This window comes from Lygodium microphyllum, chromosome 20, assembly GCF_053477565.2.
Source record: "Lygodium microphyllum isolate KBCC chromosome 20, Lygodium_microphyllum_v1.1.10, whole genome shotgun sequence".
In the NCBI taxonomy this organism is placed as follows: Eukaryota; Viridiplantae; Streptophyta; class Polypodiopsida; order Schizaeales; family Lygodiaceae; genus Lygodium; species Lygodium microphyllum.
In genome coordinates, this window is record NC_141154.1 from 82,615,893 (window position 1) to 82,631,653 (window position 15,761).

The following is a 15,761-nucleotide window of genomic DNA, read 5'->3' on the forward strand; positions in this document are numbered from 1 at the left end:
GTGATCGAGATGGCGTGCACCATAATGGAGCACCGACAGACACCTCAGTTTCTGTGGGCCGAGGCAGTGGCTACCGCAGTTCACATCCTCAATCGATCTTCCACTTCTGCCATTGACAGGATGACACCTTTTGAGGCTTACTTCGGGACTAAGCTTGATGTTTCTTATTTCAGGATCTTTGGGTGTGACGCTTATGTGCACATTTCAAAGACGCAGCGTGATAAGTTCAAGGCGGCTTCTCGATGACAGGTTTTTGTTGACTATAGCTTCCAGTCCCAAGGTTATTGTTTGTTTGATCCCGTCAAGCGGGATGTCTACACGAGCTGAGATGTGCGGTTCGTGGAAGTTTCGGCCACAGAGGGGGGTGAGGAGCACCCTGCCTTGGAGATCCTGGGGGGAGTTGGGCTCTCGAGACAGTTCCTTTGGAGCCAGAGCCTCTTGACGGAGATTCTTCTTTTTATTCAGAGTCTTCTCTTCCACCGCCACCCTCGAGGAGCTTTCGCCGGTGGATGTTCCTGAGTCTTCAACAGATGGAGAGCGACGGGGAGAGGTTCGACCTCCTCGTTGGGCCCATGACACACTCCGAGATTCAGGGATCGAGGGGGTCCCTGAGGAGTGGGAACCGTAGGATGGACCGCAGAGGTCAGGGAGGAACCAAACACATTCTTCGGAGCTTGTTTGCTTCAACTATTGTTTGTTGACCCGTGTTATGCAGGATCGAGAGCCCACTTCAGTGAAGGCGGCTTTGCAGTTTGATCATTGGCGGAAGGCCATAGAAGTCGAGTTGGAGGCTATTGACAGGAATGGCACTTGGTCTCTTGTGCCTCGTTTCTCTCCCAAGAAGGTGATTGGTGTCAAGTGGGTCTTCAAGACCAAGTACCTTAACGATGGTTCTTTGGACAAGCACAAGGCTTGCCTTGTTGCTAAAGGTTTTACTCAACGCCCAAGCATTGATTTCCATGATACTTTTGCCTCCACTGCTCGTATGGTGACTATTCAAGCTGTTCTTGCCTTGGCTGGCCATAGGAGATGGCCTATCTATCAGTTGGATGTGAAGTCGGCCTTTTTGAATGGTGACTTGCAGGAGGAGATCTATGTTGAGTAGCCTCCTAGCTTTGGATCCTCGGATGGGAAAGTTTATAGGTTGAAGAAGGCCTTGTATGGCGGTTGGTCTCAAGCAGGCTCCACGTGCATGGAATGAGAAGATTGACTCGTTTCTTCAGTCGAAGTTGGGATATCGGTGCTCTAAGGCCAATCCACAGCTTTATGTGCACACTTCCGAGGTTGGTCGTGTGTTGTTTGTGTTGTATGTTGATGATTTGATTCTGACAGGGGATCATGCATAGAAGATCGGAGAGACCAAGACAACTTTACATCAGGCATTTAAGATGATGGATTTGGGGCTTCTTCATTTCTTTTTGGGTCATGAGATTTATCAGTCTCAAAGGGGGATTTTCATCTCTCAGCAGAGGTACATTTAGGAGCTCTTGGTGACTTTTGAGATGGAGACTTATTGGCCCATTACTACTACTATGGATCCAAATTGGAAGGCCACTTCACACTCAGATTCTCCCGTGATGGATGCTTCATGCTACCGTCAGTTGATTGGATTCTTGATTTGGCTTCTCAACACTCGTGTTTATCTTTGTTTTGTTGTGGGTCTTTTGGCAGGCTTCATGACTGAACCCAAACAGGTGCATTGGCAGGCTCCCTTGAGGATTCTTCGGTATTTGAAGGGGACCTCTGACTTACAGATTTATTATCTCGCAGGTTCAGATGCTTCAGATTTGGTTCTTGCAAGTTGAAGTGACTCGGATTGGGCTGGTGATGTGGACCACCGATGGCCTACTACAAGCCATTGTTTTACCTTGGGTACAGGTGTTATCTCTTGGAGTAGCAAGAAGTAGCCCATGGTAGCCCTTTCTTCTACTGAGGCGCAGTATCGGGCTGCGTCTTCCACCACTTGTGAGATTGTGTGGCTTCGGAGATTGTTGGAGGAGCTTGGCTGTTGACTCCTCCTACACTTCTGCGCTGCGACAATGAGAGTTGCATTGCCTTGGTATGGAATCCTGTATTCCATGCCCGGACAAAGCACATTGAGATCCAATATCACTTCATTCGGGAGAAGCTTCTGGATGGGACCATTGATGTGGAGTATTGCAAGACGGAGGATAATCTTGCAGATTTGTTTACGAAGGCGCTTCCCCAGGCTCTTCTTCGGCAGCATTCCAGATCCCTTAGTCTTTTGACCCATCCAGGATCTGAGAGGGGGTGTTAAGACAGTCATTTCTTGGACAGTTGGTGGACAGCAGAGTACGGCAGTGCCATGTCAGCAGACTGCGCAGGTGCCATGTGGCAGCCTGCAGTTGGACAGTTTTACTGCACAGTTAGCCAGTTTACTGCAGATGCAGTCGAGCTGGTGCAATTATTTCCTATTTTTTGGCTATTTATAGCAAGTTTGTGGCACACTCTAGCAGTCATTTATTTTCAGATTCTGATCTTGAGATTTGTTGTCGGGCTGACGGAGATTGAGGTCATCAAGTCGGAGACATACACAGATATTTCCTTTGTCCCCTTGTATATTTCTTCACTCTTATACAACATACTGCACTGTAGATTTTCTACGTTTACACTGTCTCCTCTCTCTCTCTCTCTCTCTCTCTCTTCTCTCTGTGTTCACTCTCTCAATCTTTGTCCTACGCTTCTGCATCGTTGCACTCTGACAACATTTCCCCTAACGAAGCACCATGGTGCAAAGAGGTAGAGAATGGGGTGGAGAAGGAAAAGGTGCTAGGAGGGGGGATGGAAGATCCAACCCCTAGGGTGTGTGATGCAAATGTGGAGTGTAATCCAAGGTTTTGGAAAGATGATGAGAGGTGATCAAGGTGTGATATAGAAGAGGGTGGGATGGGAGGAAAGTGAGAAGTGTGTGTGACATGCTCAAATGAAACAGAAGCTATAGATGTACGTGAATTTCATCTGCTTCGTGAGCCCCCTTTATTGAAGTTTACATATGCAAAGCCATCTGGATCCTGTACCTCAAAAGAAGAAACATGCAAGGGTTTTGATTCATACAACACAAAAGAATTGTACAAACTTGACATTGGACCTAGTTGAGATGATGAAGATGGATCGCTAGACATTCTGAATGCCGTATGTCCTCCATGATCGGAGAGGTGGCAAGCCTTACCAACCGGTCCGAATGTGGTAGCAAAATTGGTAGGAGGGGTGTAAACATCACCGTACTTGTTGTGATAGTACTCCTCAAAGTCCTTTGTCATGTTAGTGAAATCTGGTGAACGTGGAGTGTTGTCCTCCTCACTGAGTCCATAATGTCGTCTCAGGGCCTCCAATGATGGAGAAGCCTGATAAGACATCATAGGAACTGGAGAAGAAGGTGTTTGGGACATTGTGATTCGGTTACGAGTCGTATTGTGTGCCTCGCACAAAGATTAGCTCTCTACAATATCCGTAGGATACTCTTTACAAGAGCATCGGCTTTGATACCATGTGAAGAAAACTCCTAGGGTTTGCAATGAGGACACAGAGAGTGTACGACCACAACAGAAACACAAAGAGACAGACACAAACATAGAGGGCAAAACTCAAACCCTAAACGCAAAACTCAAAACTCAAACACAAACAGAAGAAGGGACATAGAGAACACAACTTTGAAGTGAATGAATGCTGTAAATGAATGTAAGAGTGTACAGTGTGCTCAAGGGTAGAGCAATGTCGGAGTGTGACATCCACTGGAGACGGATCCCAAGTCTGCGACCACCAGTCGGAGTCCTGAATAGTGAATGGCAGGCCGCAACAAGCTGGTTACCAAAACGCAACAGTCTGGAGGCTGGAAACTGGTAAACGCAGCAATGTACTGGCGATCGGAGGTTAGAAACTGCGCACAATCTGCTGTAAACAGCAAGCTGAAATAGTGTCTGATGTGGTTGGCGATGACTGGATGATAAGATTGCAGCAGATGATGATGTTGCCAGCAGCTGACGTCAATATGGATGAAGGCACCAGCAGCAGGAGCAAACACGGATGGAGTGGTAGTAGTCTTGAGGGATGGACAGCCATGTGGGAGGAGGCTGATGGCTGAAATCTGCACATGGAGTGAGAAACCTGCACAGACGGAATGAGGCTGAATGGGGGCAGCTTGTCTATTTATAAATGTGGAAGGGTGCCCCAAAAATTAGGGTTTCCACTGAACTCTCTTGAACCGCTCCCTATTTTAGGGTTCCATGGAACTCTCGAACCGCTCCTCGTTTTATGTTTTTTACTCTAAAAGAGCATTTTTTAATGTGTTTTGGGGCTGTTTAAGAGGCTAATAAGCAAGTAATGCATATTTTAGCTCAACAACACACACACACACACGCACGCACACACACACACACACATAGAGTACACAATAATGTGTATTTACACACAAGTGAGAAATAATTAACATTGGATAGAAGCAACAAATTGTAGCACAATGCTTCCCAGGGTAGTTATAGCAATGCCTATTTGTGGTGATGGCCATGGTAGGCTAGGATGGCAGTGAAGGCTGATGGCAAGGAGGGAGAGTGATGATGTTGATGGATGCTTGGCAATGATGAAAGTGATAGAGTTTTGGGATAACAAATGGCCATGCCCTTGGGCCCTTTTATAGAACTTTTTGAGCCAGTTGTCCTACCAAGACTTCATGAAAATGTACCTATAGCAAGTGCAACCAGCCTTTCTTCTTGCCAAAGGTTGCAATAACTTGTTTTAACTCAAATTACAGCAAGCATTAAATACACACGTGTGGAAATGCACACTTAACTAATTAATCTTGGACAATTGACGCTTGATTGGTCCCAACAACTAGCACCCCTTGTGGTATGTCTTTATCTTCTATTGCTATAAGGTTGAAGTACACTGAGATACGGGCCGATTTCCTTCAATCTTCAATTCAATGGTTGTCATAAATAACCAGCAGTTCTTGGGCACAAGTTACCCCTTTGGTTCAGCTGCAAATTAATGACTTGCTGCTACATCGAGTAGTCAAGTCTTTAGTAATTGGGCATGGATCCTAAGGTGGCTATGAAAACCCTAATTTCTAGTCCCTCAATATCACCATTGGGCATTTTAATGGCCCAATTAATGGCCTAGACCCAAATTGACACTAGCCACTGACAAATATACGTGTCCAATATAATTTTACACAACTTTTGCCAATATCATCCATCACTATCTTGGGGTACTTAGACCATCAACTTAATTGATTTTCGCTTCATATGTACCTCACATCTACGCAGCTTAACAACGCCAAAGCAAGTAAACATACATATCCTCGTGATACCTTGTGACACACATCTTGCTTATACCAATGGGACTAGCTTCTCTCAAGTGATAGTGTCCTGTGTACAAGAGGTCAGAAGATTGGTGTAGAGCACATCATATGTTGGTTATGGAAGATGTGAAAGAAGTGTCACAGCTAGGTCCTTCAAAGGAATGGCCTTACCAAGGGATACAAGCTCATCCTCCATTTGGTTGATGCGATGCCTCATTATAGGGGAATTTGCTATAGAGAGGAGTTGCAGCTTCAACTCGAGAGTGGCAATGCTCAAATGTTTGGATCTGGTAGAGAGATGCCAATCTCTTCCAAATCTTTGTGGTAGTGCAGATGCATCTTACATGCACGGGCATAGAATTTGCACAACTAAGAAAAGAGAGAAGAGCAGGTGAAACCAACCTTCTTCCTCGGAGAGGGTGGTAAATAACTTGATTCAACACTAATTATAGCAAGTATAAGATTCACATAAACTGAAAATGCTAATGTTACCACCTAATTTTGGAGATTGGACGCTAGGTTAGCCTCAAATTTGGTGCCCCTTGTAGTATTTCTTTAAATTTTATTGCAAATGGATGGAGAATAATTGAGATTCTTTCATCTCCTTTGCTAATCCAAGTGCCTCTTGCTATCAAAACTGACCAGCAAGCTTCAAACCAAATTGGCCCTTGGTTTGCTTGGGGGTGGCCTTCAACTTGCTCCTTGAAACACAAATTAAGCTCCAAATTTGATATGGGTTGGTTGGCCTCTTGAATCTCCTTGAAATTCTTTAATTTTAGTCGTTGGAAATTCAAGTCCTAGGCCTTTAATTTTGAGCATGCATCCCGAGGTGGTTGTCAAGTCCTAATTTTTGCTCTGTAAATTAGAGTTTACAGTAGAGATTTTCCAATATTTCCACCTCTGAGGACTCAAATGGTTGGATTTTGCTGAGATAAATTGAGAGATGATTGGAAGATTAGAGAGAATTCTATAGATAGAGAAATTTTAGAGTTTCATCGTGAGAAAGGCTGAAAAATTGCTGTTGCCTTTGCTCAAACAACCATGGAAGTTGTCACTTACAGCTTAGGACTGCCAAAAAGGTTGCTTCTTGCTCTTGTATGCTATCACCTGCACCAGAATCCCATTTTTTGGCATTATCTAACTTATTATATTAGTTTTCAGAGTATTAATTTAAGAATTATTTTAGTGCCTAGAAAAATAACTCCACTAACCGATAATTGAATTGGTTAGATCAATTTGTCTTCCAAGTATCCTTGAGTTATTATTATCCCTTAAATCGGTATTAATTAATTAATTAATGGCCAGTTTCTAATGTCACTATTGATATTAGTGGCCAATAAATTGGTCTAGGCTAACAATTTGACACTGGGTACCACCTAGTACCTATCAGTTGTCGTAACTTATTATAGCTTTTGCCTTTGGCACCAATTGACATCTTGAGGTTTTGGGTCCCACGTTGTGAAATAATTAACTTGCACCTCACGTGTAAGTCACATTAGCACATTTGATTAATTTTTAATTAAATGCTAAGCAAAGCAATAAAATTTCACGCCCTTGTGACAATGGGCTTTGGCATAGAGCCAATCCCATAAAACTGCAGAGTCCAAGGTCGCTCCAACATGGGGATCCATGGTAGGTCAGGATATAGGGGCTGCAACAAAATCCCAAAGGTCAAAAGTGTGGAGGATGCACTTGACTTTGCATGACCATAGAGGGTAGTTCGTCCCATCCAACTTCTTAGATGTAGGTAGAGAGGGTAGGATAGGCACATGCATGGGGGGTGCCAATAGTCCCAATTGGGGATTTGTAGCCCTAGAGGGATAGAATGATAAGATGGTGGTTGTTCACTAACTGTCCAATGATCCTCATGATCACGGCTCTGTGATTGGTGGTCTTTATGGTCTTGGTTGTAGCTATGATAGTCCTCTCAGTCCTGATCCACATGATCCCACTCATCATACTCGTTGGCCATAGATGTCCTTCAAAAATACTTGCAAGAAAACAAAACACAAGAAAAGAGGCTGCGCTGGGTATGCTCCGTCTGCTTGGGGTCCATCAATGTGCTGGCCAGCCAAAAGACTGAGGTGCAGCAGTATAGACCGGGAGTATCTGAGTCAGGAGAGGCAATTTGATGTCGGGCAGTGAGACTGAGTAGAAAATGCAGGTCATACAGCTCTGCAAATGATGATGTCAGCACCGAAATCTGCTGCCCAGCAATAAAGGAGGTCACCTGCTGCTACAGCAGCTGCCCAGGATTAGACACAGCATAATAGATGTCCTGTCTGCAGCCGCCCAGCTGAACCAGGAATTGCCTAAAGGGTAGTTCCCATGCCCAAAATGTAGGCAGGGGGAAGCAGGCCTGCACAAATGCTGGGCATGCTTAAGGCCGCCTGGCATTGGTACCTCTGGATCAAAGGCAGCCTGCAGAGTTTGAAATCAAGCCTCCCTGCACTGGTGGTTGACAGCAACTGCAAGGTTTGTTACACCTCAAGGGTGGCACCCAGCTGGGAGTAAGTAGATAGATCGCTCCTCTTTGAAGACTCTGGCTCCCAACTTGGCAAATGACACAATGTGAGAGCGTGCAGCAGAAAGGAAAGTGAACATGGGGAGGAGACTGAATGAACACAGGAGAGAAGGCACAAACTGACTGCAATGGCTGAAAGATACAAGGTTGCAATGGTCAGTCCCAACGTGTAGCACTGAGCGTCAAAGTGTGGGCGCTAGACAGTAGCAGGGGGATGGAAGAGATGAGGTAGGGCACCTATACATAGGCAAATGGGGGCCACAATTGGTAATCAAGTGGCCAGGCCCAAAATGTGAGTGCCCAGGACAGCCTACAGTGCCAAAAACGAAATGCACTGATGCACCCTCCATTTAATGTGCCCAAAACACATAAAATGATGGACAATGACTATATTATAGCTCCTAATGTCTTCGTCTAAGGAGATGGCTTTACAAGGCACAAATGTTTGCTAACAGTTTTCCCATATTACATTTGTCATGTTGCCACTGTAGTGTAATTGGTGCACTCTGATATTTGGATGATTTAAGTTCTCTAACAAATTTATGTCCCTAAAGTGCAATTATTTGACTTGTTATTTTGAGGTAAGCTGCACCTTGGTTGTATTCACATTTTTCTTCTTGAGATGATACATGTAGCTTAACATTGGCCATTTTAGCACATTTGCTAAAATGGCCAATGATACATGCAGCTTAACATTGGCGATTTAGCACATTTGCTAATGCAAAGACCACATTTTTGAAACTTTGCCAGAATCTATATTTAGCATCCAAGCTTACAGTTCTTCACACACCCCTCATGCCAACAAAATCCTCTGCCCCCCCTCCCCCCCCAAAACCCATTAAAAAAAAAGAAAGAATAGAAAAATTTGTGGTGCGTATTCTTTTGATTGACAGATGGCTGTGTAATATGTACTGTCTACCCATTGTTTCTAATGATCGTGTGTTTGTGGAAAGTAGCTATATATGGCAACATAACACCTTTATCCGACTGTGTAGCCTCTTCAAACAAAACTCTTATATTTATATGCTCCTGAAACTGTGAAAGAAATTCATAATTAATGATCTTGTTTCAGGTTTGCTTTGATTGCAATGCTAAAAACCCTACCTGGGCTTCTATTACCTATGGTGTTTTCATCTGCTTGGATTGCTCAGCTCTCCATCGGAGTCTTGGTGTTCACATCACCTTTGTAAGGTGTGAGACATTTATTTTTTGCTGTGGCAATGGCTGTCTTTTGTTGACCCAAGTTAAGCTGTTAATATAATTTGTTGCAATTCCTCAGGTCAACAAATCTTGATTCATGGACCCAAGAACAATTGAAGCTGATGGCTGCTGGTGGGAATGGCCGAGCATTGGCTTTTTTTAAACAGCATGGATGGACTGAAGGTGGCAAAATTGAATCCAAGTATACTTCAAGGGCAGCAGATCTCTACAGACAGTTGCTTGCCAAGGAAGTGGCTAAACTTTCATCCACTGTTACTTCTTCATCTACATATGCCCCTGATTCTCCAACTACACAGTCTGCTTTTTCTTTCAAAGAGATTCCAAGTGGGAAATCTGCAGATAGTGAGATAGCTGATACTGATTATTTTATGGTTGAGCAACCAAAAGTTTCCTCTGTATCCACTCCTCAGTATTCGTCCACAGTTACTAGAAAGCCAACTGCAATTGGTGCCAAGAAGATAGTTGGTGCTAAAGCAGGTGGTGGCCTGGGTGTAAAAAAGCTGACAACAAAAGTATGTTGATATCTCTTTGTTTATTAAATACTTTTAAGTAAAATATGATCCAGGGTTTTGACTCAAGGTACATGCGGTTGGTCTGCTGAACAATGACAGACCATGGAAAACATTTATGATCAGAAGCCTGCAGAGCTTCCTCCTGAACCTGCCCCTCCATCCTCTTCAGTTTCACAAGCAGCTGCTAGAACATCTAGGTTTACATATCTGGAAGATAAAGACACAAGCGGGACTGATCTTTCAGGGTCTTCTGGACATGTATTGGCTCCACCTACAGCAGGAGATTTTTTTACAGACTTTGGGACTGCAGGTACTCGCAAAACTGCAAGTTTGAGTCGACCTAAGATACAGGTAATATTCTCAGTTCTATTCTGAATTATCATGAGAGCTATCTGCATATCTCTTTTGACACTTCCTTTGTTTGTTTTTTGGTCATGTTCTTGTGAAAATATTCGCATCTTTAAACACAAGCCTGAAATTGTCGGGGGCAGAGCTGCTTGCAAAGCTTTTATAGTTATGGGGAAAAGCACAAACCCTTAAGTTTGTCGATATCTTCAAGTTCTCACATATTTGGGATTCCCCCAAATCAGATGATCTTTAAGATACTTGGTTTAGCATTTTCACCCTCCCCATGATCTCTTCACCTCCTATCCCCTATCACCCTCTGGGACCTCGGCTCCCAAGAAGAAGAAGAAGAAGAAGACTAGTGGAGGAAAGGGAAAAAGAGGCAGACAAGTAAAAAGATGCAGACAACATTTTTTAAAAGATTCTCCAACTTAGCACAAAGTGGCTTAACAATACTAAAAATTTGCAGGCAACATTTTTAGAAAAGATTCTCCAACAAAACATGAGATGGCTTATCTATACTAAAAATTTGTTGAATTGCCTACAAGCTCTTTGCCATGTTTTTAGTACACTTGATGATGTGGCCTACTGGTTGGCACAGTGCTGATGTGGCAGGTATTCAGATAACATGTCAGTAGGATTGCTGACATGGTGCTGGTGGACAGGCACCAGCATATGGCCTATTTAAGGCAGACCACTTTACAGTTTTCGGCGTCGTGGATTGTGGTCTCCAGTTGATGTTCATTGTCATCTTCTTGTGATCGTGGTCAACATCATGACTTATCATCATCAATCTGATCATCAACAAGAGTGTGGAGATGGGTGCCATGCAGGTGGATTAGTAAGTGCAAGCAGGAGAGCATGTGCTGATCAAGCTGTGCATGGTTGGTTGTGCCACTGGTGTCTGATCATGGATTCATCCTGGATAGGGCAGCATGTTTGGTTCGAGGATTTGGAGGATGGGAGCATGCAGGATTGCATATTGACTGGAATGCAGCGTGGATTGGCAATTGGCAGCCTTTCAAGCCTCGTATACATTTCTACTGCTCCTCAGCTGGTGGGCATCGCGGGTCAAAGCTATATGGATTCTTCACGATTGACAGCCTGCCAGTTTTGGAGAGATGTATGGAGTGATGGTTGGATCACCTTGTGCACTTGGTGGTTCCAGACTTAGCTAGATGAAGCCTCCAGTGCCTTGTGCCCTAGCCTGATGATAGGTTGCCCCTAGCACAAGAGCTTTCCCCCTCCTAATATGCATGGAGGACCATGTCATGGTGAACAAGAGTTCCCTACCCCTTTACATGATTCATCCTCTTTTGTCCTTTCTTCATGTTTCCCCAGTTTGTGGGTGTCACAAGAATGAGAAATGGACTTAATGATTTCATAAAGACTTCACCTAAGGTTTTTAATTAACATGAATGTAATTTTGGTACCTCTAGCTCTTGGTATAGTGGCCATTCCACAGTTAGTGAAGGATTTGCCACCAAGCATGTAGTGTGGTACAGGCTTACGGAAAAAGGAAAAAGGAAAAAGGTACCATGTAAAATTTGTGAGTGTGTGCAATGGAAGAGGAACATGAATATGGAGAGAAAAGGAGAGGAGAAAAGACACAGAGAGAGAGAGAGAGAGAGAGAGAGAGAGAGATGTGCATTGAATCTGGAAAGAATGCTGAATACAATGATGGACTGATCAGTCCCTGCACACAGCCCAAAGCATCAGTGAGGGGCACCGGATCAGGCTGGAAAATGATGACAGCACTGGAGATGGTGACATTGATAGTGACAGTGACGGAGATGGAGCGTGCAGCCAATAGTCCTTACACAAGATGGAGAAGAATGCTGCAATTAGTGAGAGTACCTGTAGAAGGCAGAAAAAGATGATCTGCCTGGCCAGCCAATCTACTATAGATAGCAGAAAATGGCCAAATCTAGCTGATTGATGCTGGCTGACTTGATGCTGATGTGGCATCGCAATGCTGACATGGCACTAATCAGGGCTGTTGCAGTGCGACAGGGCTACACAGGCTGACATATGTTGACAGGAACAAGAGATGCTTTCAACCAGGAGATGGCACAGACTTACAAAATGTGGCAAGCTAACACACCCTCTCAGATCCTGGGGGAGTCCGAAGGCCCAACAACCTCATATGATGAAGCATGGAAGCTTGGCAAAGGCTTCATGAAGAGATCTATTGCACAATCCTTCATGGGACAGTAGGCCACTACTAATCGAGAATCCACGATCTGCTCTTGAACGTAGTACCGGTGTGCTTTGTGCATCTCTTCATGAAGCCTTTGCCCAAGGCTTCTATGCTTCATCATATGAGGTTGTTGGGTTTTCATTGCATGCTTTGCAGAATAAGAATATGCCATTTAGATGGACGATAGTGAAAATTTGAGCATTTAACAAGTTAAAGGAAAAGATGACTTCAGATCCTGTGATCGTATTTGATCTAAGCAAGTCATTTGTGGTTTAGTTATGTACTGTCTACATGGAAACATTATTTGTTAGGGGCTGATTTCACAATGTAGACAGATCATTAGACATTGAGGTACTTTCTTATGCAGACAAAGTTGTTAGAGAAACATATGAGACGGGCAAACTTCCTCTCTATGTTTCCCTTTCAGATTGTACACATTGATGGTAAAAAGAATGTTGTGGCTAATGCACTATTATGTGAGCCTCAGATTTTGCTGTTAGTATGGTTTATGACACTGAGTTGGATGCCATGAAGGATTAGTAAGCTACTGATTCGGATTTTTCTAATGTGTATAATTAGCTTTGCAATGGCCAGAAGCATGAGTACTTTGTGCCAAGAGATGGGTTTTTGTTGATGCATGGATGACTGTGTATCACAAAGTAGTTGAGACTTAGAGTGATCATTAAGAGTCATGCTTCTTATGCAAGGCATAGAGGGATTGATGCCACAGTCAAAGCAATGAAACATTTATTTTATTGGTTAGCTTTGAGGCAGGATATAGAACAATTTGTCAGGACATGCATCATATGTGAGAAAGTGAAGCATGATAAGCAAAAGATGTCGGGTTTGTTGTAGCCCTTGCCTATTGCAAACAAGCCTTGGCAGAGCATTGCTATTCCATTTTTGAGCTTTCTAGGATGCCTATAGGGAATAATAGGATATGGACTATCATTTGCATATTCAGTAAACAAGCCCATTTTATTCAAGTGAGAAAGAAGATAAAGGCTGATCATATGGCATGTTAATTTTTGTAGCATATCTTTAAGTACCATGGTATGCTAGAGGTGATCGTCAGTGATTGAGATCCTTGGATGTCCAGTTTATTTTGGAAGGGCTTGTTTGAGAATATGGGTACCATGTTGAAATTCTCATCATTCTTCCATGTGTAGACAGGCGGGCAATCTGAAGAGGGAAATTCCATTGTGTTGGATATTTTGAGGTGCTATATATCAGACCATAAGACATAGTGAAAGCACTACTTGCCATTTGTTGAGTTTGCATACAACAATATGGTGTATAGTTTCACTAGCAAAGCTCCATTTGAGGTTGTTGAGGGTGGTAAGAAAGTAACACGTATCTTGCACACTAAGGATAAGATTTGTAACGTGCCCGCCTATTGATTATCTAGACACGTTTTTAGCGGTCCATCGAGAGACGAATCTAAGCGACACCGCTCGGCACTTCCATGGAATGTTATGGGGTTTGTCGCCTAGGGTTTCTCGAGTTTGCCTCGCAACGGAACGTTTGTGGCCAAACCCACTAGGATCGACCTGAAACTTGGGTCCCTAGTGGTCAAGGTCTCCTGACAGCATTCTAGCGTTGGATCTTGGACATCCTACTTTACATAGAGATACCCAAGCCGAAGCAGATCCATGCCTCACTTGGTTCAAAGAGAATGGGAAATGAGAGAAATGCGTCGCTTGACCTCTCTACCCATAGGGCATAGTCCCATTCTGGTCCCCTTAAACAGTATGAATCGGGGTTCTAACTTAACAATTTCTAAGGGTTGGTAAAACCTTGTGAGAAGCCTCTCAGTTCTCTGGGACCACCCTGCCATAGGACAAACTCGTCGGGGTTCCGTCCACTCGCTTCCCTCAATAGGCGTTATTTAGTTATTTAATTAGGTCCTACCACATTTATGTATGGCATTTAAAATCAACTTCCTTAATTAAGCCTTTTAGGAAACAAGGTTCGTTCGCATAATTTATGGCACAGACACGAATACAGAGCAAGCAATTCTTTTTGACAAGTTTCTTAACTTATCTTCCGATTAATCTTTGTCTCCTGTCTATATAAGAGAAATTATATGTCCCTTCTGCCCTGCAGAAGTAGTTGGTCCAAATCACATAGCACTACAATTTTCATCCTGTATCTAGAATAGAATCTTCCAACGCCATAGACGTTGGGGCCACGGTAGTCTTCAACTCCGTTCTGGACTTAGCAAGGGGTGGCTAGAGCTCCACCAGACCCGCAAGCTGCCTAGGAGTGAAACACCATTCCCGTGGTTGGCATTTTCACCACTCGACCTTCTGTCCGTGAATCGAGCAGTGCCCTTCTCGGGTTAAACCGCGGTGCGATCTTGGAGATGATCCACCCATGTAAAATATCATTTCCTTAATTAAATCCTTTAAGAATCAAGTACAAACAAGACATTCAACCCTAATATCATTTTCCAAGAAAACATTCCTTTATTCCCATGGCAACTTGTTATCACAGACCCTTGTCATGCATTTACCATAAATCACAAGCATTTGGAATAATCATCAAAATGACAATTCAACAATAAGCTGAATGTAAAAGCATGTTTGAACAACCAACAAAACCAATTGTATTTTTCCAAACAATGCAAGAATAGACGCGATAACATTTTCATGTGCCACTTAGGTGTAGATGCGTTATACTTGGATGAATGCAATTTTCTTTTTCATAGTTTCAACTCTTGCACTTGATTATGCATCCTATAATTATAAAGATGGAATTTATCCCTTTCAATAACCTATTCTCATGCGACATAATACGGGACCTAATGTATCTCATGCGGAAATCAAAGCAAGCATCTAATAATTTGGAAATGTATTACTTATATCCGGTACCGTAGTTGTATTGACAATGATACCCTCGCCCGAAGCTTCATTGCTGGTTGTGGGATTAACATCCGTACGCGACATTTTTTGCTTGGGGGCCATCGTCCGCAAGTAAATTCGAGGGATAAAGGAGGAATGAATTTGAGATGGGAGAGCGTAAGAAAAGATGGCTTAGTGAAAAATCGAGATAGGGGAAATTGAGCTAACTCTCTCCCTTGCAGTCTCTTGGGGTAACTCCTCTCTCTCTCTCTCTCTCAAGCTCCTTGCAATCTCTTGGAGGGGTATTCTTCTACCTCTCTCTCGCAGCCTCTCGGGGTCTCCTTGTGGTCCCCTAACTGCTCCCCATGTCTCATATTTATAGTTAAACAAGAGAAGAAGGGTTGTGACTAAGAAGAAGAGCTCTTTGTGGAGGGGATATTGGAAAAATCGATGATCTGATGCTGAGATCATAAATTTGATGGTTCCATTGGCTTCGAAAGGGAGGTAAAACTCCAAGACACTTGATTAGAAATCTTCCAGATCACTCTTTTTTCTTCTCCTTGTTCAAAGTGCTGTTTATTATCTATAAACTACGATCGGGGCGCGTATGATTTTGCCAATCTCTCTTTTTTTTGTATTAAATTTTCAAAACTAGCTAAAAAATCACTTGTTTTTTTTTTTACATGATATCCAATTCTAGAAATTTTCATATCTTTTTAGGATATTTACAATAGTAATATCTAAAATATGCTAGATTTTATCCAAAAATCTAATATTTTTAGACCATCCGTACTATATA

At 43.2% G+C, this 15,761-nt stretch overlaps 1 protein-coding gene across 1 annotated transcript in view; it reads left to right on the forward strand.

Annotated features, from left to right (window-relative positions):
- LOC148019084 (putative ADP-ribosylation factor GTPase-activating protein AGD8) overlaps positions 1–15,761 on the forward strand; it is a 46,494-nt gene that overhangs the window by 13,751 nt on the left and 16,982 nt on the right. Inside the window, exons 2-4 of the mRNA XM_087701666.1 lie at positions 8,914–9,032; positions 9,121–9,574; positions 9,674–9,925. Of these exons, the coding sequence (XP_087557792.1) occupies positions 8,914–9,032; positions 9,121–9,574; positions 9,674–9,925 (825 nt within the window). The remainder of the gene's footprint in view (positions 1–8,913; positions 9,033–9,120; positions 9,575–9,673; positions 9,926–15,761) is intronic.